Genomic DNA, 22,108 nt, shown 5'->3' on the forward strand with positions numbered 1-22,108 from the left:
CTAAAATAAAGTGTTACCAATTCATCTTTAAATATATCGAGATAGAAAACACATTTTAAATTGTCATCATTTTTCACAATATTATTGTTTTTACAGTATTTTTGATCCAATAAATGCAGTCTTGGTGAGCATAAGAAACTTATTTCAAAAACATAAAAAAGGACACCAAACTTTTGAATGGAAGTGTAATTATATTATAAAATTATTTTGATTATTATTATTATTACTATAAGAATACTGTGACATTTTATAATTTAAAACAATTGTTTTCTATTCTAATATATTTTGAAATGTCATTTATTCCAGCGATGGCACAGCTGAATTTTCAGCAGTCATCACTCCAGTCTTCAGTGTCACATGATCCTTCAAAAATCACTCTATTTGGTGCTCAAGAAACATTTCTTACTATTATCAATGTAGGATACATTAAAGTTAAAAAGAGCATTTATTTCAATTTTAATTAGATTTGTTTTTTTAACTATTAATATCTTGCTGAATAAAAGAAAGTTAGTGACCCCTTTTAAACGAGTTGCTATAGAATTTCCCTGCACTCAACTGTAACGGTTTATATACGAAAATAAAAGTGATATGGATATAGTATTAGGGGAACCTCGAGAGGTTTAAAATGAAGCTGTACTATAACCATTACCGTAGAGTAAAAGTATTTTTACTGGGAAAAACAATTAAATCATACTATAGTAATGTTACCTTTATGGGGTACTATAGCCTACTTCAAGATTAAGCAAAAGTACAAAACTCTTGAGGTCAAATGATAACCAGATGGTGACGGTAAATAATGCTTATTTTAGTTATTCCTCTACAGCTATTTCGGTAATATTTTCTGTCTTACATTTAGCTGTAAATTTATGATTGCATATTAGTTATAGGCTACGTCTCACCCAGACGTCCACTTTCAATAGAAAATATGTCAACACGGTAAATAAACCAGAGCTTGTCAGCAGTTTCGTCAATAGTAAGCTTGTATATTTGTGGATAGAGACATCTAGTGATAGAAACCAAACATTAGGCTAGACTCAAATACCTACCAGGCTTGAACTCTGATGGCATCTGTTAGACCTCTATTAGACTCGGTTTCAGATGCTCTGGATTCAATAGCTGATACATTTTTTATGACAATTCTTTTCCAATTTTTTCATGACAAAATTCTTATGGTAAGTAACTTCAAGGTTTAAACAGACCAAAAAACAAGGACACAAATGCAAAATTATGCCGACTAACTAAGAACAAAATTGTCCAAAAAGGAAGACAAATGGCACCACCTAGTGGCTGAGAGTTCAAACTCATCCAATCTTAAAACCAGATTATACAGCATATAGGCAAGTTTATTTGTATAGGACATTCTTTTTTTTTTTTTTTTATGTTTTTTTATTTTGAGCAATTCAAATTCCTTAATGCATAAGGATGAAAAATAAATAAGAAATGTAAAAATAAAAATGACTAAAATTGCATTTAAAATGTACTCAAAACAAATATACGGAAAATACTCACTTTATTTAGAAATGAGCTAGGGATGAAATAATAGTGAGTCATGATGAGTTTAGGTAAAAGAACAAAGTTTCTATAAACTATTTTAAGAACATTATTTTGAAAACATTTTTTATATTTTGAAAAAATATTTAATTCAATGTAAACAGTTAGGCTATCCTATTGTTGCTGATAGTAGATTTAAAGAAATGCCTTTGTTATTATTATTATTGTTGTTGTTATTATTGATATTATTATGGTTAATAATAATAATAATCACATAAACAATGTGTATACACCATTAAAATATTGTAGAGTAAATTTGTTAACGGTACAGTAGTTGGCAGTCTTTATTGAAAATAATAATAATAATAAATAAAAAAAACCGGAAGTGATGTTGTCACTGAGTGCTAGGTTGTCAAACATATAGACAAGGCTGAACATAACGAAACTAACGTTATTTTATTGAAAAATAAATAAATAAATAAAAAAACGGAAGTGATGTTGTCGCTGCTAGGTTGACAAACATGCCAAGGCTGAACATCATAGATATATACACTAGATGTCGGCAGTTCGGAAGATGCACTACGGCAGTTCATTGGAACGAATCATAGACAGTATATAAACGGAACGAATGCGTCAATAGAGCCGCCATCTTGGAACAGGGGAGCCCCTCCTCTTTAATGCATCAGCGTCAATGTAGGCAAAGGTCTAACGGAAATAAAATCACCATAAATCGTCATGAATGCGATTTTCTAGTTTTTTTTTTTTTTTTTTTTTTTGGTTCGTTCCAACGGTCAGACATGTATTTATCATTGAGTCCAGAGAAAATGTAATGCTTTGATATTAAGATAATCTACTTCTTTTTCAAAATAATAATGCATATTGCCAGTAGGCCTAAGTTTATTAGTCTTCAACTTGAGTAAACTTAGAATGAACTATCGCTACTTAAACTATATATATATATATATATGAGGAAAACTTGGCCACTAAATATTTCATATTAAATTATTTTAATGATCACAATTCAAGTTTTAATTTTATTAAATTGAACAAGCGCAACATTCAGCATTCAATCAAATATTCTAAAATATGTATTATTAATAATAATATTATTTCATCATAACATCTCGATATTTCGACATAATATGTGTGCTTGCAACAAGCAAGATGTGCATTTGTAAATCCGGTGACGCGTGCATTGACTTTTATTAATAAACTAGTGTTTTCTGACAGCAAAGATGAAGTTGACAATCGCCATATTCGCGCCTATAGAAAGAAATGCACATAATGGATTACATAATCCAGTAAGAGAGTAGAGAGAGTAGCCTATTTCTTTTCGTTTTGAATTATTTCGTTTAAAGACATTTCAAGCTTTGAAAGGTTGTCTACAAAACAAAACTTAATGAAGTGGTCAAAATCATGCCTGACCCACTCCATGTCTCGATATATTGCGCATCCTATCTTACTCGTGCTGTTCACTTTTCATAAATCAACATAAATGGAAAAAAAATAACATGAATGGATGCAGAATGAATGGGAGTCTATGGGGCTAGACGGCTAAATGTGTCTCTTTCACCCGATTGCCGTTGAGAAATCTCAGATTTTATTGTAGGTTTTGCAAGTTCAACATGGGTTATAGGTCGAAAGTTGAGTGAAAGAGTACTTATGTCCTTTCGATTTCTTACAGGTTGAGTTGTTGTTGCCCATAACACGCTAGCATTCTGCTAATGACGTCAGCATTCTGACGTCATTGACATTTTAAAAGACTTTTTAAATCAAATAAGAGACTCTAAAAAATCTAACACCCAGCAATGTGTAATTTCTTTGCATCTCCTTTCGAATACAACATTCAAATTACTAGACAAAAAATTATATCCTGAGAAAAGTGGATTTTGAGGGGTTTTCGCCATAGACCTCCATTCATTCTGCACTCGCCTGCGAGCGCCCCCGCATGGACAGAGACGTGTTACTGCAGCCAGTCCAGAAACCGGAAGTAAGCAGAGAGTGCTAATTCTCTTCCTATTAGACATTCTCTGGTAACAGTCGGATATAGTAGGTGGTATGTGCCTAAGGTGTAGTGCGGAATACGCCAGAATTCCAAAGAAGAAGAAGGATATTCAGTCGTCAATACAATGTCAAGATCCATCAAAGAGCTTATTCTCCATTACGACCCCATTAATGAAAGCAATATTTTTACTAGTGGGGACATTGTGGAGGGGCGAGTTGTTTTGGAAGTGACCAAAGAAATAAAGGTGGATACGTTTTTTGTGAAGTTCACGGGAGATGCGGACGTGAGATGGACTGAAAATTCAGGCGATGACGAAACAACCTACAGCGACCATGAGAGATACTTTAAACTAAAGCAATACTTCATTCAAGAGAGCTCGAAAAAAGGTAAGTTGTAGTAGTAGTAGGCTAACGTTACTTGTAGTAGCCTATGTGTGCATCATTTAATTATATAATAATTTAATGGCAAAATAAATGCTCATAGTGAACTTACAAATCAAAGTAGGGGCAGTTACTCTCTCTCTCTCTCTCTCTCTCTCTCTCTCTCTCTCTCTCTCTCTCTCTCTCTCTCTCTCTCTCTCTGTGTGTGTGTGTGTGTGTGTGTGTGTGTGTGTGTGTGTGTGTGATAAGATTTGGAAATAATAACTGACTTCTTCTATTTCTTACTGTGATGTCTAAAGGACAAAACGAAAAGAACACCACTCTTGTTAGTGGAGAGACTTGTAAGTGATGAGTTTTCATATACCTTGCACTAATAAATAAATGACATAAAACTAAATTACATAAAAGTTTCAGGAAACCTGAAAAGATTGTTTGCTGACATTAGATTAGACTAATTAAGCTTGTTGAAACAGGAACACACAAGTTGACACAACACTCTTTTAACTCATACTAACATGCCTTCTGTTTCACAGATGGACCAGTGGTTAGACCAGGAAGTCATGTTTTCCCATTCAGATTTCAGCTTCCTCAACAGTGAGTGATAAAACACAATATATGGTACTTCAATGGTAGTTGTTCTTTATTGTGTAAATATGTGAACAGTTAAAAAAAAGAATAGCCGATAAACACAATGTAAAGAAGAACATAAAGAATATAAATATTAAGGGTCATTCCGTGCCAAATCAAACAAATTTCGGAAACTTTCCCAGCTTAAACTTTTGATTTGGTTAGTATTTTTTTCTTAAGAAAGACAAACAAATACAGGGTTCCCACTCTTCTTCAAAGTACTTGAACTAAATTTTGTTAGAGTAGCATGGTGCTATTTAAAAAATTGGCCTTTATGCACTGCAAAAGCAAGAATGAAAAGGCGCTACTGATGAAGGAGCGCCGTGAGCGCATGGATCGTGATGCGAGCTCTGCATGATAAACCTGTGAGAAGCAGTCAGTGCCAGGGAAATGAAGAAATCATTTCATATTTAAATATTGAATAAAAAAATAAAAATCTCATAGCATTATTTATGCAATTGTAATGCCACTTCTGATGCCGCTTCTGTGTCACCTCTGCACTGCAAAGATGGATTTTGTTAATAATGATTTCATTTGATTGGGAACTGCCCTATACTGTTATTATTCCAACTGAATATCATTTGAAAGTTAGAATTTGACATATAATTAGAAAAAATGCCCTTATATAGGCTAAGGTAAAAAAAATGCCCCTGAAAATTAGTTTAATTAACGTAACCTAAACCAGCCATGGTACCAGCACAAAACACACTCAGCTAAATATTTAATTATTGTTATTAACAAAACTTTGAACATATTGAGATATTATGTTTTGTCATTGCACACCTCTAATGTACAGTATTCATTTTTATTTCTTCAGGTCTTAAAATGCCTTAAATTTTACGTTTAAAAAAAAGTGCAGCAACCCTGCATATTCTCCCATATTTTAATATTTTTAATCAAGTAATGGTTCATGAAAAAGAAAACCAGTGTTAAATACATATTAAAACCAGGAATGAGAAAGATACAAACTGCATCTCTGGTTCAAACCCACTCTCTCTCATACACTGTACCAGCCCTCTCTCCTAATTGGATTTTATTGCAGTAATGATATCCAGATTGACAGTAACAAACCCAGCTTTATTGTCTTGATACAAAATAAAAGGTGCTTGAAAAAGTCCTTGAAAGTCCTTGAATCTGGTGTTCATGAAAGAGTGGGAACCCTGTAAATAGTGTTGAAAGCCAAAATATGAAATATATGGATGCATATTGACTGTAATCCACTATTTTGTAGAGGGGGTTAAAATGACAATTTTCACCTGAGATTTGGAGCCAGATTACAGGGGGTAAAAATGACTTTAGAAAGATGGCATCGTCATTATTATTTTTTTACACAGAGATTGATAGATATATTTGTTAAATATGTTCAAGCTTTGTTACATTATATGCCAATTGTAGCAGTTCAAAAATGGGAAAAAGCTCTTGTGTTTTTTGCCCTAAGTTTGCATGCCTGTAACTCAAGAAGTTTTAAAGATTTCTCAATATCCTTTTATATTTTGGTGTTTAACAAACATTTATTTTGGTATCTTCATTTTAAAGGCCCCATATGGCACAATCCCAGAGATATGGAGATCTAAATGCGGCTCCATGAGTAAATTGGTTAATTGTGCACATTTTTAGTAAATCAAATGTGGGTCACTTTGCATACAGCTGATACTTTTTTCTTTTAAATAGGAATATCTGAACGACCAATAATGTTGAAACTAGAATTGTATCTAATTTTTTCTATCAACACAATTGCATGGAATATACCTGAGTGCCAAAAATCCAAATCTGAAATGGTGGAAAGGTGAGGCACATTAACTTGCTCTAAAAATTTTTTTTTTTAGAATCTATATTTGAATCAGTTTTAGGGATATTTGGAAGATGGGATTTTGTTCATTTTAACAGCTTCTGAAACTACCAAGAGTTCAAATATGCAGTATCGTGTAACTAAATGTGACCACATTACCATTCCAATATATCTGGGATTGAACCATATAGGGCCTTAAAAATGAAGATTCCATTGCTGCTTCGGAAAAAGTATTTGTATGGCACTCTAGACCGGTATGTTCTATGTAATTATGTTGAAACGAGATGCATTTCAACATTATTTGTTGTTCAGATAATCATCTTTAAAGGGAAAAAGTATCAGCTGCCTGTATGCAAAGAGTATGCAAATCCACATTTGGTTTTCGACCACTAAAAATGTGTACAATGGACCAATTTTCTCATGGAACCACAATAAGATCCCCATATCTCTGGGATTGAACCATATAGGGCCTTTAAAATGAAAATACCAACAGAAAAGTTTGACTAGAACCAGAAGGATATTAAAGGTGCTCTAGGCGATGTTGGGTGAAGTCACTTCTTGTTGACGTTCAAAGTATTGTCAAACAAAACGGAGGCTAGCTCGACCCTCCCTCCTCCTCATCCCATCCCCTCCCCCTCCCTTCCGTGCTTCCTGAAACAGTCATGAACCATTTAGAAAAACCAAACTGGATTTACCCACCTGTCCAGCAAAAACAGAGCCACCCGAATGTCGGATTGGAAGCCCTTCTGCCCGTGGAGTTCTCGCCACCTTTAGAACGCTTTTCTGATGTAAATTCGCGTTCCTTCTTCTTTTCCCTCTTCTTTGTTATTTTTTCATCGGAGCGTCGTCTCTTTGGTCGTGTGTCAGCCATATCAAAATTCTCAAGAATATACATTTTTAACGTTAGTCACTGTCGTTGTTTAGGACATCTCTCCTCTAGCTAACTTTCCTCTTCATGCTTCTCTCTCCTCCACTCCCCACACCCCCCTTCATGTGCACGCGCACTAACCCCCCAACCCTCACCCCCAAATCATTCTTGTCGGTTATTGGCTGGAACACTGTTTGTTATGTTTCGTGGTCCAGGTTGGGCCAGTTTGTTTTTCTTGCCGTTTGTGGACCCTGGGCTGTTTTTTTTTTTTACAGTGTGTTCAGGGGACAGGCAGCTAGTGGATAGTGAGGAGATGTTTGCTGTATGTGACAAAAAATGTTTTGGCCTAAAAAACGCATGACCTCACTTAGAGCACCTTTAAGATGTAATACTACTTGAGTTACAGGCATGCAAACTTGTGAAAAAACACAAGAAGTGCCTTTTCCCATTTTTGAACTGTCACTGTTGGCATATGATATCACAAAGATTGCTAAAGTAAACAGATTTTACAAATAGATCTACCAATCTCTGTGTAAAAAATAAAATGATGCTGCCATTTTTCTAAAGTCATCATTTCAAAGGTGAAAATTTTGACCCCCCTATACAAAACAGTGAATTACATTCATGAATATACATTCATGAAATGTATTATTTTGGCTTTCTTCATCATTTATGTATTCCTTTCAACAGAAAAAAAAAAAAGATCAAAATCAAAGAATTTAGCCGGGGACCTCTGGTTGAGTTGACATCGAATGACCCTATAGGCAAAACTGACCCCTGCATCATTGTCATCTGAAAAAGCAGATGTCAGTCATAATCATGGCTCATTATTCTAGAATATTTCATTTAATAATATTCTGGATATGTTATGTGAAGTAAAAAAAAAAAAAAGTTGTAAAGTATATTATATGCAGGTATGCTAACAGTTATTTGGAATAAATTAAAACTTATCATAGTTGCAATTGCTAAAGTGCATATAGGACCATATTATGCACTATAATAATGCTTGTCAGTCTTTTCTGAAAACCAAAAGATTTTTATTTTACCTTAATTTCAGAAACATGCCTCCATCTTTTAAAGGACAGCATGGCTCGGTTAAGTATGTGTTGATGGTAAAGCTGAAGAGGTCTTGGAAGCCATCATCTACTACATGTACGGAAATATCCTTTTTGCCCAGGAATGATGGGACCAATGATCATTTACTGGTATGAATTATAATACCATGTTTGACTCTTTGGTGTTCATCTTTTGATAAATAGAGAGATTATGTAAATGCTTATACTGTTATCAGAACTCATTGAATGTGATTTAAACCATTTGCTTGTGACCTAGAGCTTATTGAAAATTTTATGTAATTTTAGTTTACTTATTTAAAAAATAAAATAATAATGTTTTTGTTTTTGTATACATGTGTGTATATATACAGCAACCACAATCTGGCACAGAAGACAAGAAGATGAAACTTTTTGGCTCAGGAAAAATGTCAATGACAGTAGCAGCTGACAAAACTGGCTATATGCAAGGTGATGACATCTGTGTAGCTCTTAAGCAACTCAAAGCTGCATAAACTAAAGACACTAGCCTGTAATGCCAATGGCCGGGTTTCCATCAACATATTTGTATGCACATTTTGAGATATTGCATAAAAATCCTGGATGTAAATATTTCTATTGATATTTATCTCCAATTTCTCTGAATGTGACTACTTTGTTCTCCTAAACACACTAAATGAAAACACTGCTTTATCTAGTCATTTTGTATTTGTTTTCCATTGTTGATAAATGCATCTAACTCCTTATAATTCCTTACATTGCTGCAGGTGAAACAATCAGAGTTTTTGTTGATATTGACAACTCTTCATCTCGTGACGTCAAGCTAAAGTACAGCCTCAAGCAGAAACAGACCTTCATTGCTGGCAGCAGCACTAATAAAGGACTTAAGGATATAGTCAAAGAAACTAAAGATCGCATCCCATCTGGAGAAAAGGCAAAATCCGTAGTGGACATAAACCTTCCACGTGACCTGACTGTCACCATTGAAAACTGCAGAATTATAAAAGTGCAGTATGATCTCAAGGTGCTATTTTATCTTCCTTAATATTGCTATATTTAAAGTGACAGTTCACCTCCAAAATTTACTCACCCTCATGTCATTTTAAACCTGTACAACTTTCTTTCCTTTTTTGAAACACTAAAGAAGATATTTTGAAACCGTTGAAATATTCTTCAAATGTCAGAATATCTTCTTTTGGATTCTGCAGAAGAAATTTAGAATAAAATCTAAATAAATAAAGTATATAAAAAAATAGTTTTCTTTCATTTACTCACCATTAAAAGAAAAGAAAATGGAAGTAGTAAACTCCTTTAATTGTCAAAAATTTCTCAAATGCTTTCTAATTTGTGTGGTAAAAGAGACTATAACAACATTGATTTTACAGCATACAAAGAGTAAAGCAAAAATAAATAATTTGTTTTCTCTCCTTTGTAACTTCAACACATAGTTTCACAGTTTGCTTGAACTATTCTGTACATGGTTGTCTTTCAGGTCTCTCTGGATGTGTCTTTTGCTTCAGATCCAGAAGTCAAATTCCCTGTGGTTATTCTTCCAGCTGACCAACAATGTCCTCCCTGGCAAGGCCCACCTGGGGGATTCCAGCCATATCCGCCGCCTCAGCCTAACCTTGTGCCCTATCCTGGTGGACAACCACCTCCATATGCAGAACTTTACCCCAATCTGAATGACCCTTCAGCGCTGCCCTATCCAGGAGCTGCTACAGGGCTTTACCCAAATCCAAATGCCATGCTGCCTGTTTTCTATCCGACTCAATCTGCACCAGTTTATGATCCAAATCAAAGCACTAAAGAATCCTCTCCTAATGTGCCTTAGTCTTCTTCACCAGAAAAACTTCTGACTACCACTTCTGATGTCAATTATAACTTCATGGTTTTATCTGCATGAATTCAAGCTTGGTGCCTATTATTGTGCCTCTTTAAACTTAGGACTGTTCTTAATTTGACAAGGAATGTACAGTATAAGCTGCAGTTTTTGAGATGTCAGGTTTATTTGGCCTTTGTAGTTGTAAGGCCCGGCTCGATCGGCCCAATGGAGGCATCCGGTCAGCGGGTGAAGGTCTTTTCTCGTGGCAAAGTAATTTGATTAAATGAAATACATTTTCTCATATGTATTTTCTCGTTATTTCATCTGACTCCATAAATGAAAAGGTTTTTAATGATATCTGTGCATCATTAAATGTGAGCGAATGTTTGACTATTCTTTTTTAACTCTTTACTGCAAATAATGTCAGAGTCCGTTAGAATAAAATCAAATAATGTTTACAATTTATTATGTCAGGTAAATGTATCATGCCAATTACATAATCAGTTCAAAGATAATCAATACAAAACATCAAAGGCTCTGGAATAAAGAGAAGAGATGTGAACCCAACATTAGGAAATACATGATGCTGAGAGTCTCGGCCGCTCTCAGCATTCACAGGCTGATCTGAGGTACAGAATCGCGCTGATCCTTCTCGTTGCATTTCTTTATATAACATTTGCTAACAATGGGAATTTACATTGAGTTTACACCTTTGAGAACAGGAGGCCGTTTGCCTGGAGACCCACCCTCCTTTGTGTGCCAGTTATCTCTAAACTCTTAAAAAACGTATTACCTTTTGTTTTACTTCTTTGGGAATGAGACCTTTGTACCAGTCGCACTGAGACATTTTAAGTGATACCAAACATGTATAATACTCAATGATAATTATTCACATTAAACCATATAGATTTTTGGGTGAATTTCATGTGATCTCAGCATGAGAGAGTGGGGAAAGAGGGGAAGAGATGTATTCTGAGGTGAGACTTTGCGTCTCAAATGGTGATGCTAACTTCACAAGAGTGAGTTCAAATGTTAATTTCCTTTGTTCTCTCAGAGAGTAGCTCTCTCTTCCAGTTTTTCCAGTCCCCCTTTTCCCATGTGCTCCAAAAACGCAGGTCTTAAAACTTCGCTATCCTTTATTGCAGTACAAAAACATTTTTAAAAATGTCTCTGACCACTGTTCCTACTTCATACTATTCTAGCAAGGAAGACAGACTGGGCCGCTAATGCCGACAATGTCCACTTTTAATACTCTGTCATCCCATTACTCCTCTTTTTTTTATGATTTATTTCCAACAAATAACATGTACAAGGGTAACTTTTATGTTACATCAGAAGAACATATCACATGCTTAATACAATAGAAATTGCAAAACAAGAACAAAGAGGGTATATCTATATATTGTTGAATAAGCATAAATATACTTTTCATATGAAAATGTTAAAGCATAACTCTCGCCAAAATGCAACCTAGGGTCTTTTTGTGAATCTACCCGAGACAAACTATCGTTTAAAAGCATAATTAGGATGGAAACGCCATTTTTAAGATTGACCGTATTTTCGTTTTCGGTCAAATTGCCTTTTGAATGGGAGTGCTAGGGGCACTACTAGAATAGCATCAAAATCACTATTTTTAAAACACTAAGAAGGCTTGACACAACATGAAACTTTGCTCGAAGTATCACCAGGGGCTCTACACATGAACTCGAGCATTTACAACATTGTTTGTGTACACAGCGGTTACTAAAAAGAAAGGTTTTGAACAAGTCAAGTCAAGTCAAGTATATTTGTATAGCGCTTTTCACAATACAGATTGTATCAAAGCAGCTTCACAGTATTAAATTAAAATAATACAACAAGGTTTGTTTCTAGTGGAATTTATTGATTGATAAAATTTAATTAAATATCCCCAAAATATCCACAACTCACTGTAGCTGTTGTTGTTTCCGGCCGCCAGCATTTTGTCAGTCAAAAATAGTCGATCTCCGAATGCGAATGAACTGACTCTGAATTTTAGTATTGTTTCTTATATGAGGATCCTTTTTCAAATACAAGGTCAATATTGATTTTCACTAATGACAAAACAACAAATTATCCGTGAATTTATATGGAACTAAGCTTTAGGAGCTTTCCATCTTTACTCTCCTCCCTGTTACGTTGCAATCGGAGATCGCTTATTTGAGGGCCTAAACATGCTCAAAAACTCATGAAACTTTGCACGCGCTTCAGAAGTGGTGAAAATTTACATGTGATATGGGTTTCAGATGTAGGTGTGGCAAAATGGCTCGATAGCGCCACCTACAATATTGCCCCGGCTCTACGTTTCACATGCAGGTATTAAATTCGGTACATACATGTAATGACCCAATACCTAAAAAAAAAGTATCTTGGAGCATAGCTCTAAACACAACAGGAAGTCAGCCACTTTGAACATCCTCGACGCCACAAAACAAGAATTTGTTGTAACTTAGGCATACGATGTCCGATCTGCCTCAGACTTTACATGTTTGATAAGAGTCCTGTCCTGAACAAATCTACATGACAATATCTGCCTTCCCAGAAATATGTATAAAGACATCGTTAAAATAGTCCAAGTGACTACAGTGGCTCAACCTTAAGTTTATCAAGCGACGAGAATACTTTTTGTGCGCAAAACCCCCTAAAAATAACAACTTTATTCAACTATTCATTTTCTTCTGCCTCTGAGTGAGTTCACGTAGTGTAACAGCGCAGCGCTTATGGGTTGTATGTCAGAACGTAGGCTCGCTATTGGCTGACGCTGGTCATGTGTGTGATGCGTGTGATGATGGCCAATAGTGAGCCTACGTTCTGTCGATATAGGCTAAAACCTGAAGTATTTGATCGTTAGTTTGACATGTTCACCGACAGCCGCTTAATGACCGTTGTGGTCATATTTGACCTCCTACGAAATTCTGGCAGTGTCAGAAGGTGTGAATTCTACGACGACCGTCAAATTGTCTTCATTTTTCAAGACAAGCCATGACCAAAATTAACGTTAGAGATTTCTTTGTAGCCACCATGTCAATCCCTCGTGTAATGCAGCTGACATCACCGAACCTGTTATTGATGGATGATGTAAAACTCCAGTTCTCGCGTCTGTTTTTAACGCGTCTTGACTGCCATACAGTCTGACATTAATGACAACTGAGATCTTACAGTGTGACATGGCTCACAGTTATGATGTTTTTATCCCGGCTTAAGGCTACGTTCAGACTGTCAGTCCAAATACGTTTTTTGTGTTCAAACCGCATTTCTGGAAATCAGTTTCAGTCTGACTGCTCTGATCAGATTTATAGTGGTTTATGTGACTTTCTCACCCCATGTATATTCTTATATGGAAACATGCTGAAAGTCACTGCAGAAGCAAGGTTGTGTTGTTGCAAAGTGCCGGACGAGCAGAAAACAACAATATAACGGAGACATGTTTTAAAACCGGCGGAGACAACAGTGCTTGATGAAGCTACGGCATACAGCCTCCTACATTTCTGCCGCTGCCTCAGAAGACGCAGTAGTCCTGCAATCCGGCTGCACATCGTCATGTTTTAAATAAGAAAATCTGTATTGAAAACCCCTATATGCGGTTGTTGTTGTTGTTGTTTGGCGTATAGACCTTATGTAGCGCCGCCCCTTTTCAGCGCTGCGCTCGTTGTCTTTTGACTTCCGGTCTGTATTTTTACAGCGATCTTGCGTATTTATGAATGAACGGCTCGTTTTAAAATCTTACCGGTCTACCGACATTTGTTAAGACATCTGCTTTAAACATTACAATCCTCATGATAACTTTCGTTAACTTTACATTAAGTAAATCCACTTCAAAAGCTAATTACTCCTGGACAGCAATGCCATAGAAATATACAGAGCGACTGCAAAAACGGAAGTTCAAAGACAATATTCTAAAGATGGCGGCGCCCTCGTTTCTCTGGCGCATAAGGTCTATACCTACCAACGCAATGTCATTGCCATAGAACCCAATGCAGATATTCCGGAAAACTAAAGAGTGGCATGGACACACAAATCAGATCTGAACAATTGCGATACACTATATTGTCAATAACTAATATTGTTAATTGTCAATAATTTTAGATTAGATTCCAATCGGATACACAAGAGAGACATAGGCTACAAAACGTGCAGAGCGGTGGGTCAGCTCCTGGAGGGACACTGCCCTGCAGACTTTAGTATCCCTAATTAAACACACCTGATCCAGCTAAGCAAGGTCTTCAGGATTACTACTAACTCTCAGGCAGGTGATTTGGAGCTGGTTGGAGCTAAACTTTGCTGGACAGTGGGTCTCCAGGAGCTGAGTTTGAGACCTTGGACATACAGCTTTAATGTTAACCCTATCTGTTTTCTGTTCAGTGTGTGGGAAGTGTTTTGTTTGTATTCTGTCCAGGAAGAAGACTGATAGATTCCTGCAGACTTACTACCAGATATGGTCTTATATTAGGGAGATGAGAGGGTCTGTATCTCTTACCATTGGCAGTGTTGCCAGACTGGGATGGTGATTTCCAGCCCAATAGCAGCTCACCAAAACCCACCCACTCCAAGAAAAACCCGCCCAAAATTTTACTGCCAAAATAATGGGATATCATTTTATTGCCATGTCATTCAAGGTTGATAAGGATCATTTTACCCAGAGTGCAGTCTGGACGGTGCAAAGGTTGCAGATGTCTGTTTAGGCCACGTGACCATGGACAGGAGTCATCCCATATTCAATTTCAATTCAAGTCATTCAACTGTGCTCTCAGAGTTAGTTACATTTATTAAGAGCCATCGAGTCATCTCCCAAATGTGTAATCCACATTTTTAGACTTGCTCACTATCTCACTGTTTACTCTACACAACTTACTGTATATTTATGCCATTTTGGCATTAGAGATCACTTGAATATACAGCTACAAGTTATCGCGCTAAATCGCGTCTACCTGCTTATCGCTGATTGGCTAAAAGTGCGTGCTCGTCGGCGATGTCAACACCAACGCCAGCTGACTCTGCATGGGCGTGTGTTTAGTAATGTCATGATGACTGATTTTATGGACTACATGCACACTTTAGTTTTGTTTATTAACAATTAGACTTTAAAATGTAGATGTTTGAAAACCGCCGAACTGACCCCAAACCAGCCCAAATTTTGTCCACCCGCCCAAACCCCTTTTTTAGCCGCACAATCAAGTTTATTTGTAATTTAATACATATTTAATTCATTAAAATTATATGTATTTATAATTATGTAAATATTATGTCAATTATATAAAAAGCGTTATATCATTATCATTAGGCACACAATAGTTGACAACACTTTGTTTTATTTTTTTAATTAAACAACATACAATATAACACAATATGTAGCCTACACTTAAATTAATCATTTTGTCTAATGATAAATGAGTAAATGAGCCCTGCCTGTCACGACATTACCTTCTCTGCCTTCCCTTATAAAATAACCTTTTTATCATAATAAAATCGTTCCCAACATTCCCAAACATCCCAACAAGTATTGTTTAGCATAAAACATGTTGAAGATTAGCGTACCGGCTGTCGATTACTTAAATGATAAGGTGTTTCCTCACAAAAGCGGTTCGTTTAGTGTAGTGAAGCCTCCTCTCCATTGACATCCATTTATAAAAAACGGCCTTTGCACTCCTTTCCTGTGTACCAGCGTTATAGCATTAGCCATTACGCTTTTTAGGCTAAAGGTTGCAGGCTTGTCCTCTAGTGGCTTTGTTACTACTACACCTTGATTGATCAGCTGACACCAGCAAATCTGTAAAACAGTGCTCCTCAAACCTGTCCTGGGGACGTCCCACCACTGCACATTTTGTATGGCTGCCTTTAAGTCCAATTTTTTTTATGCCGGTCCCTTGCTAACTTCCCTCCATATAGTTCACTCTGATGTAAGTGCCCACTAATGGCAGAACCCTTTCAATGTGTTTAAATGGAACACCCTAAGCCCTTGATCACTCTGAATCTGCAATGGAGCTGATTTATTATTTAGCCCACAGTTTCAAAAATGACACAAACGAAAATTATAACAATACAATAAACTATAACAGTCAGCTTCAGTATAGCTAAACGTATTATACTGTTTAATGTCAAAATAACTCCAATATCATACATACAGTCATCTGGGTGGGGGTAAATAAAGCATGATCTGCTATGTCATCCCAATCATGTTGCATTGTGGTCTAAGTCTACCTGAAGTGTATATTGCATAGACTTGATCGCAAATCAAAAGAGGGGTTTGAGGGTCTGTTCAAATAAACTTTCTTCGCCCATTTGACGAAGTTGAACGCACTTCAAAATGGTCATCGGACTCACACAATTTTAGTCCTGCAGTCTCTCCTAATGGACTGAGTTGTTAGATGAGGGAAGACATACATAAATTGTGCTATAATTGCTATAAACTGCTATAAAACAACTTGTCCTTCTCGTCAGACTTGTTGCTCGCTTGCTGTGTTTGCCATTGATCTTATTTGTTAGTATTTGGAGTGTATTCGTCATTTTGAGTGATTTGAGAAAGTGTTTTGTGTGATTGCTTGTTTGAAAGATATTTTGTGTGATCGACTAGTTTGGACATTTGTGATTACAACTAATGGCTTTTTACTGACCTTGATTTTAGTATTTGCCCTATACTGATTTGTTTGCTTGTCTTTGTAAATATTCCATTTGTAGGCTATATAATATTTAGGAAATAGGGAGTTTTGACTTTTTTTATTGTTTATGCTTAGAGAGTTAGGGAAATTGTATTTTCTTTTGTGAAGGTTGGTTAGAGGGAAATAAGTCTTGTCGGCTCCTCAAGTCAAAACCCCAATTTGTTTGACTGTTTCTCAATAGCATTAAATTAAATCATTAATTATTATTATTTTAAATCTTTGCAGTTTCATTATCCATTCCTTTCATTTTTTCCTATTGCGTCCTTTACCTCTATGGAAATAACATTTATTAAAAACAAGATTCATCTTCTGTTGTGGTAAACAATCAAGTTCCCCGTTCGCTCGGGTCTCCTTCTATAAGTGAACTCTGAACTGAAAGATCTGTGCTGACCAGGTATAGGAAGTGCCTCGCCCTCAAAACAAATGTTTTTTTTTCAAAGCATGAACTTTGTCACTTTGGCTTCACCTATACGAGAACGGGAAGAGCAAGCCGGCTGTGTTGCTGGCTTTGAATGTAGTGTAGGCCTACGTTCACAGAAACAAAAAATTTCAGGATCCATCAAAGTGCTCAGTCTTCATTGCAACAAGATTAATGAAAGCAATAAGTTTACTAGTGGGGACATTGTGGAGGGGAAAGTTGTTTTGGAAGTGACCAAAGAAATAAACGTGGACAGTTTTTTTGTGAAGCTCACGGGAGATGCGGACGTACGCTGGACTGAAAAAACAGGTTTTGACGAAACAACCTACCGTGACCATGACAGATACTTCAAACTAAAGCAATACTTAATTCAAGAGAGCTCAAAGAAAGGTGAACTTACACAATATAAAATAATTATGCATAAATGACTATAAAAAAGTATAGGCTGTATCTGTCAAAAGTTTGGAAACATTGCAATTTTAAATATTTTTGAAAGAAGTCTCTTATGCTTACCAAGGCATTTATTTCATCAAAAGTACAGTAAAAACAATAATATTGTGAAATATTATTACTTTTGTTTTTCTCTTTTAATAAATTAAAAAATGTAATAAAGTGATAAAGCATTCTGAAATAATTTGTATATGCTGATTTGTCACACATGAAGCATCACACATTATGTCAGAACACAACAGTTCAACAGTACACGCTTCCTTATCAAAATAGTAGTCCACAACACAATTCTTTTCATGAGCACAACAACATACAAAAAAAAATTATAAGTTACATAACAACAGAAAAGAGTATATAGTGACAGTAGACTAAAAAGCTTGTTGAAAAAGTCACAATATCTCAACTCTCTTTTAACTCATATTATGCCTTATGTTTCTCAGATGGACCAGTGATTAGACCAGTTAGTCATATTTTTCCATTCAGACTTCAGCTGCCTCAACAGTGAGTGATGCAATACAATCTTCAAATATGTGCACAGTGAAATAATAACAATATTCGGCAGGTGTGATTCACAGCAATGTGCAGACTAACAATGTTAGTTGTTAACATTAACACAATGTACAGAATACATTCCATAGTAAAAGCAAAACTGACTGTCAAATCATCATCCTCTGAAAAAGAAGATGCTAGTCATATTGACGGCATAGTAATAGACAATATTGGCTTCAATAAAATCCTATTATTTACTTATCTAAGACTTTTTCTATGTACACAAAAGGCCTATTTCTCTCAAATATTGTTCACAAATATGTCTAAATCTGTGTTAGTGAGCACTTCTCTTTTGCCGAGATAATCCATCCACCTCACAGGTGTGGTATATCAAGATGCTGATTAGAAAGCATGATTATTGCACAGGTGTGCCTTAGGCTTGCCACAATAAAAGGCCACAATGTGCAGTTTTATCACACAGCACAATGCCACAGATGTCGCAAGTTTTGAGTGAGCGTGCAATTGGCATGCTGACTGCAGGAATGTCCACCAGAGCTGTTGCCTTTGAATTGGATGTTCATTTCTCTACCATAAGCCGTCTCCAAAGGCGTTTCAGCGAATTTGGCAGTACATCCAACCGGCCTCACAACCGCAGACCATGTGTAACCACACCAGCTCAGGACCTCCACATCCAGCATCTTCACCTCCAAGATCATCTGAGACCAGCCACCCGGACAGCTGCTGCAACAATCGGTTTGCATAACCAAAGAATTTCTGCACAAACTGTCAGAAACCGTCTCAGGGAAGCTCGCATGCTCGTCGTCCTCATCGGGGTCTCGACCTGACTGCAGTTCGTCGTCGTAACCGATTTGAGTAGCAAATGCTCACATTCGATGGCGTCTGGCACTTTGGAGAGGTGTTCTCTTCACAGATGAATCCCGGGTTTCACTGTACAGGGCAGATGGCAGACATCGTGTATGGCATCGTGTGGGTGAGCGGTTTGCTAATGTCAACGTTGTGGATCGAGTGGCCCATGGTGGCGGTGGGGTTATGTTATGGACAACGAACACAGGTGCATTTTATTGATGGCATTTTGAATGCACAGAGATACTGTGACGAGATCCTGAGGCCCATTGTTGTGCCATTCATTCACGACCATCACCTCAAGTTGCAGCATGATAATGCACGGCCCCATGTTGCAAGGATCTGTACACAATTCCTGGAAGCTGAAAACATTCCAGTTCTTGCATGGCCAGCATACTCATCGGACATGTCACCCATTGAGCATTTTTGGGATGCTCTGGATCGGCGTATACGACAGTGTGTTCCAGGTCCTTCCAATATCCAGCAACTTCGCACACATTACCATGTTATGCACTACACTGTTAGACTTTTCTGTAATTTCTACAGTTATTTACTTTAAATCCCCCAGTATTATACTGCTATTTCTCTTTACAGTAAATAACTGTGATTCCCATTGCATCATGGGAATTTTCTGTGACGTCTAACACCACATACAGAGACTTACTGTATTTTTTAAATTTGCTGTATACTACTGTATTTGACGTAACTGCCTCTCTGGCTGGCACCATTCCATCGTGCTTTTTATTTCCTAATTTTTGCCTTACACCGCGTGTCTACAACGCTATAATAGCCAGAGGCTGTCTATATTGGACACTTGAAGCGACCGGACCTTTAAATGCAAACCTGTTTATCCCTTGTCAGAAATAGCGTGAGCGCTTGGACTCGTATCGGACTACGTCAGAAATATAACTGCCGCGGCGCATCACTACACCTATTTTTTACAGTCTATCTATGCACTACACTGACTGTCTGGGATTTGTCGTGTCGCGTCAGAGCATCCAGTGTAGGTAATGGGGTCTGTCTTTTGTTGGATCGCGACGTTCGTGTCTGGCCCGAGGAAGAGACGGAATTCACTTCACCGAGAGAGACATCAGCATGCAAGGTAAAAAAAATAAAATAAACTTCTGCGTGTGTTGACAGTATTGTGCCCAGTTTAACCTATGTTTTAACGTTACCTGTTACTCGTCGTCAACATGGCGGTAACGAACTTTACCATGGTAAACTGAGCTAACGTTTCATTTTACACACTTTGTTAGATTATTGAATTGTCGAGTTAAAATATGACAACGAGCAACGCGTTTACATTAACAATAAATGTGAATAAACCATAGGAATAAACTAATGTGAAATTCTGTTTAGCCTAATGTTGGCCTACTAATGAGAACCTTTATAGTTTTAGCATTAGGTTGCAAACTATACCATATTATATATATTTTTTAATGGAATTTAATATTTACTTCCATTTTTGTGTTTAAAGGCAACTGCAACAAAGCGCCAATTCACGCCAGTGACTTCTAGCAAGATTCCAGAGGTAACGTTAGGCCAGCCCATTTGTGATATATTTTGAGATAAGTTTGCTGAAATGATTAGCAATACGCTATGTGAGAATAGCTTTTGAGCCACTGGTGCAGACTAGGTAGCTTACAATATCTTATAAAATCTCTATAAAATTGTCTACCTTTATATCAAATAAGTGACCTTTGCCTTATGTCTAACTTTATTACACAGCAAATGAACCAATCAGAAGATGGACCATTGTCTTTGTTCAGTCTCACCAGATTAAATGTATCCAGGTAAGCACTGCAGTAAAACTCTCACTAATTCATTCATACCAAATCTAGCATTCTAAACAACTTAAGTTTATGTTTTTGCATTATTTTGATATTTTATTAGCCAGAAGACTCTACCATTGCAGTCCCACCTGACTAGGAAGGTCCTAATATCAGCGCACAGGTGGGTTAACTACTGTAGGAAGGAGAACGATCATCACACAGTGATTTCTTGCATGTATCTTACTGTGTATTTGTCTCAAACAGGTACTCCTTCACTGCAGACAAGCTGAAATGGGCTAAAATCATCGATTTCAGTCGTTCTTTCTATGGATCTCAGCATTTTTGGACAGAATTTAGGATTTGTAAGTATTAAAATTTAATCTAGCATAATTTTATTTAGTTCTTTTGTATGCTATTTATTGACAAAAGCTGTTTACAAATATATATTCTTAAGTTTTTGTGAAAATTATAATAAAAATTAACAAAAAAGGAGGTTAAAAATAATGTGACACTAATATTTTCTCTCTCTCACTCTCTCACTCTCATAGTGTTGGAACTGGGATCTCCTCTGAAGGACTGAGTACATTTGTGTTTGTGGGCACGCATGCAGACCAGGGAACACTCTGATGTTGTCAATCAAGTTCTGAACAGGAACCAATCTTTGGAGAAGTTCATTTATTCACAAAGGTGGACAAAAACATTCTGTTGGCTTTTTAAAGATTATTTTGATGATGACTTTTACTCCTATGCTGTAGAAAAGATGGAGTAGACAGTCAGACATTGATAATAATAAATGTTTCTTGAGCATCAAAGAGACTTCTTTCAAAAACATTACGACACTTAAATACTTCTTTTGGCCACCAGTGTACATGAATCCAACACATTTTTGGAAATAAGTGAAATTATTTTTAAGGTGGGGTTATGTGTCTTGTATTGTGAAAAGAACTGTGTTTTGTCCTGTTTTGGACATTTCCTTTTTGAATGCTTAAAAATGTATTTATATTCTGCAGTTTTATGAATGTAATGGTTGATATTTCATTATAATACCTGTATAAGCTAAACAACCAATGACTCTACATTCATTTAGTCAAATGCTAATGTTTTGTTTATGGTTTTATGTATGTTTTCAAAAATGTTTGCAGTGAAGGACAGCACATAATGTGTTAATTTAACACGTTTACACATCTTTGTGTTAACCTCTCTGACATATTTACTTTGTTAAAATCATTAACACAATGAATGAGTTAAAATTAACACAAAAAATGTTGTCTCTAAACTCACCCATTAATGTGTAAATTTCACACATCATTTCCAGCATTGGCATGTTTATTTTGTGATGTATATGAAATGTTTTAAATAAAAAAATTTTATTTTGTAATAATTTTGTCTAATTGGTTTGTATGA

The 22,108-nt window shown here is 36.3% G+C and overlaps 2 protein-coding genes across 2 annotated transcripts; both read left to right on the forward strand.

Moving 5' to 3' along the window:
* Nucleotides 1-3,517: 3,517 nt before the first annotated feature.
* LOC311293911 (arrestin domain-containing protein 3) lies at nucleotides 3,518-10,392 on the forward strand. The gene is made up of 7 exons (XM_084414472.1): nucleotides 3,518-3,882; nucleotides 4,176-4,217; nucleotides 4,410-4,470; nucleotides 8,218-8,365; nucleotides 8,587-8,683; nucleotides 8,980-9,236; nucleotides 9,705-10,392. Exons 1-7 carry the CDS (start codon nucleotides 3,621-3,623, stop codon nucleotides 10,044-10,046), a joined length of 1,209 nt encoding a protein of 402 aa, XP_084270598.1. The 5' UTR covers nucleotides 3,518-3,620; the 3' UTR covers nucleotides 10,047-10,392.
* Nucleotides 10,393-18,948: 8,556 nt separating this feature from the next.
* LOC311293748 (uncharacterized protein) lies at nucleotides 18,949-21,767 on the forward strand (the record flags this gene model as incomplete). The annotated part of the gene is made up of 6 exons (XM_084414240.1): nucleotides 18,949-19,059; nucleotides 20,410-20,463; nucleotides 20,661-20,725; nucleotides 20,826-20,885; nucleotides 20,969-21,066; nucleotides 21,253-21,767. 6 exons carry the CDS (start codon nucleotides 18,949-18,951, stop codon nucleotides 21,282-21,284), a joined length of 420 nt encoding a protein of 139 aa, XP_084270366.1. The 3' UTR covers nucleotides 21,285-21,767.
* Between the last annotated feature and the right edge of the window lie 341 nt (nucleotides 21,768-22,108).

The sequence above is a fragment of the Rutilus rutilus genome, assembly GCF_951802725.1.
Source record: "Rutilus rutilus genome assembly, chromosome: 7".
NCBI classification, from domain to species: Eukaryota; Metazoa; Chordata; class Actinopteri; order Cypriniformes; family Leuciscidae; genus Rutilus; species Rutilus rutilus.

Bases quoted from the DNA above. Each gene is read 5' to 3' on its own strand.
- LOC311293911 (XM_084414472.1), top strand. From the start codon at position 3,621: ATGTCAAGATCCATCAAAGAGCTTATTCTCCATTACGACCCCATTAAT. The intron at 8,366-8,586 runs GTATGAATTATA...GTATATATACAG, and splicing joins GGACCAATGATCATTTACTG to CAACCACAATCTGGCACAGA. The intron at 8,684-8,979 runs GTGATGACATCT...ACATTGCTGCAG, and splicing joins CAAAACTGGCTATATGCAAG to GTGAAACAATCAGAGTTTTT.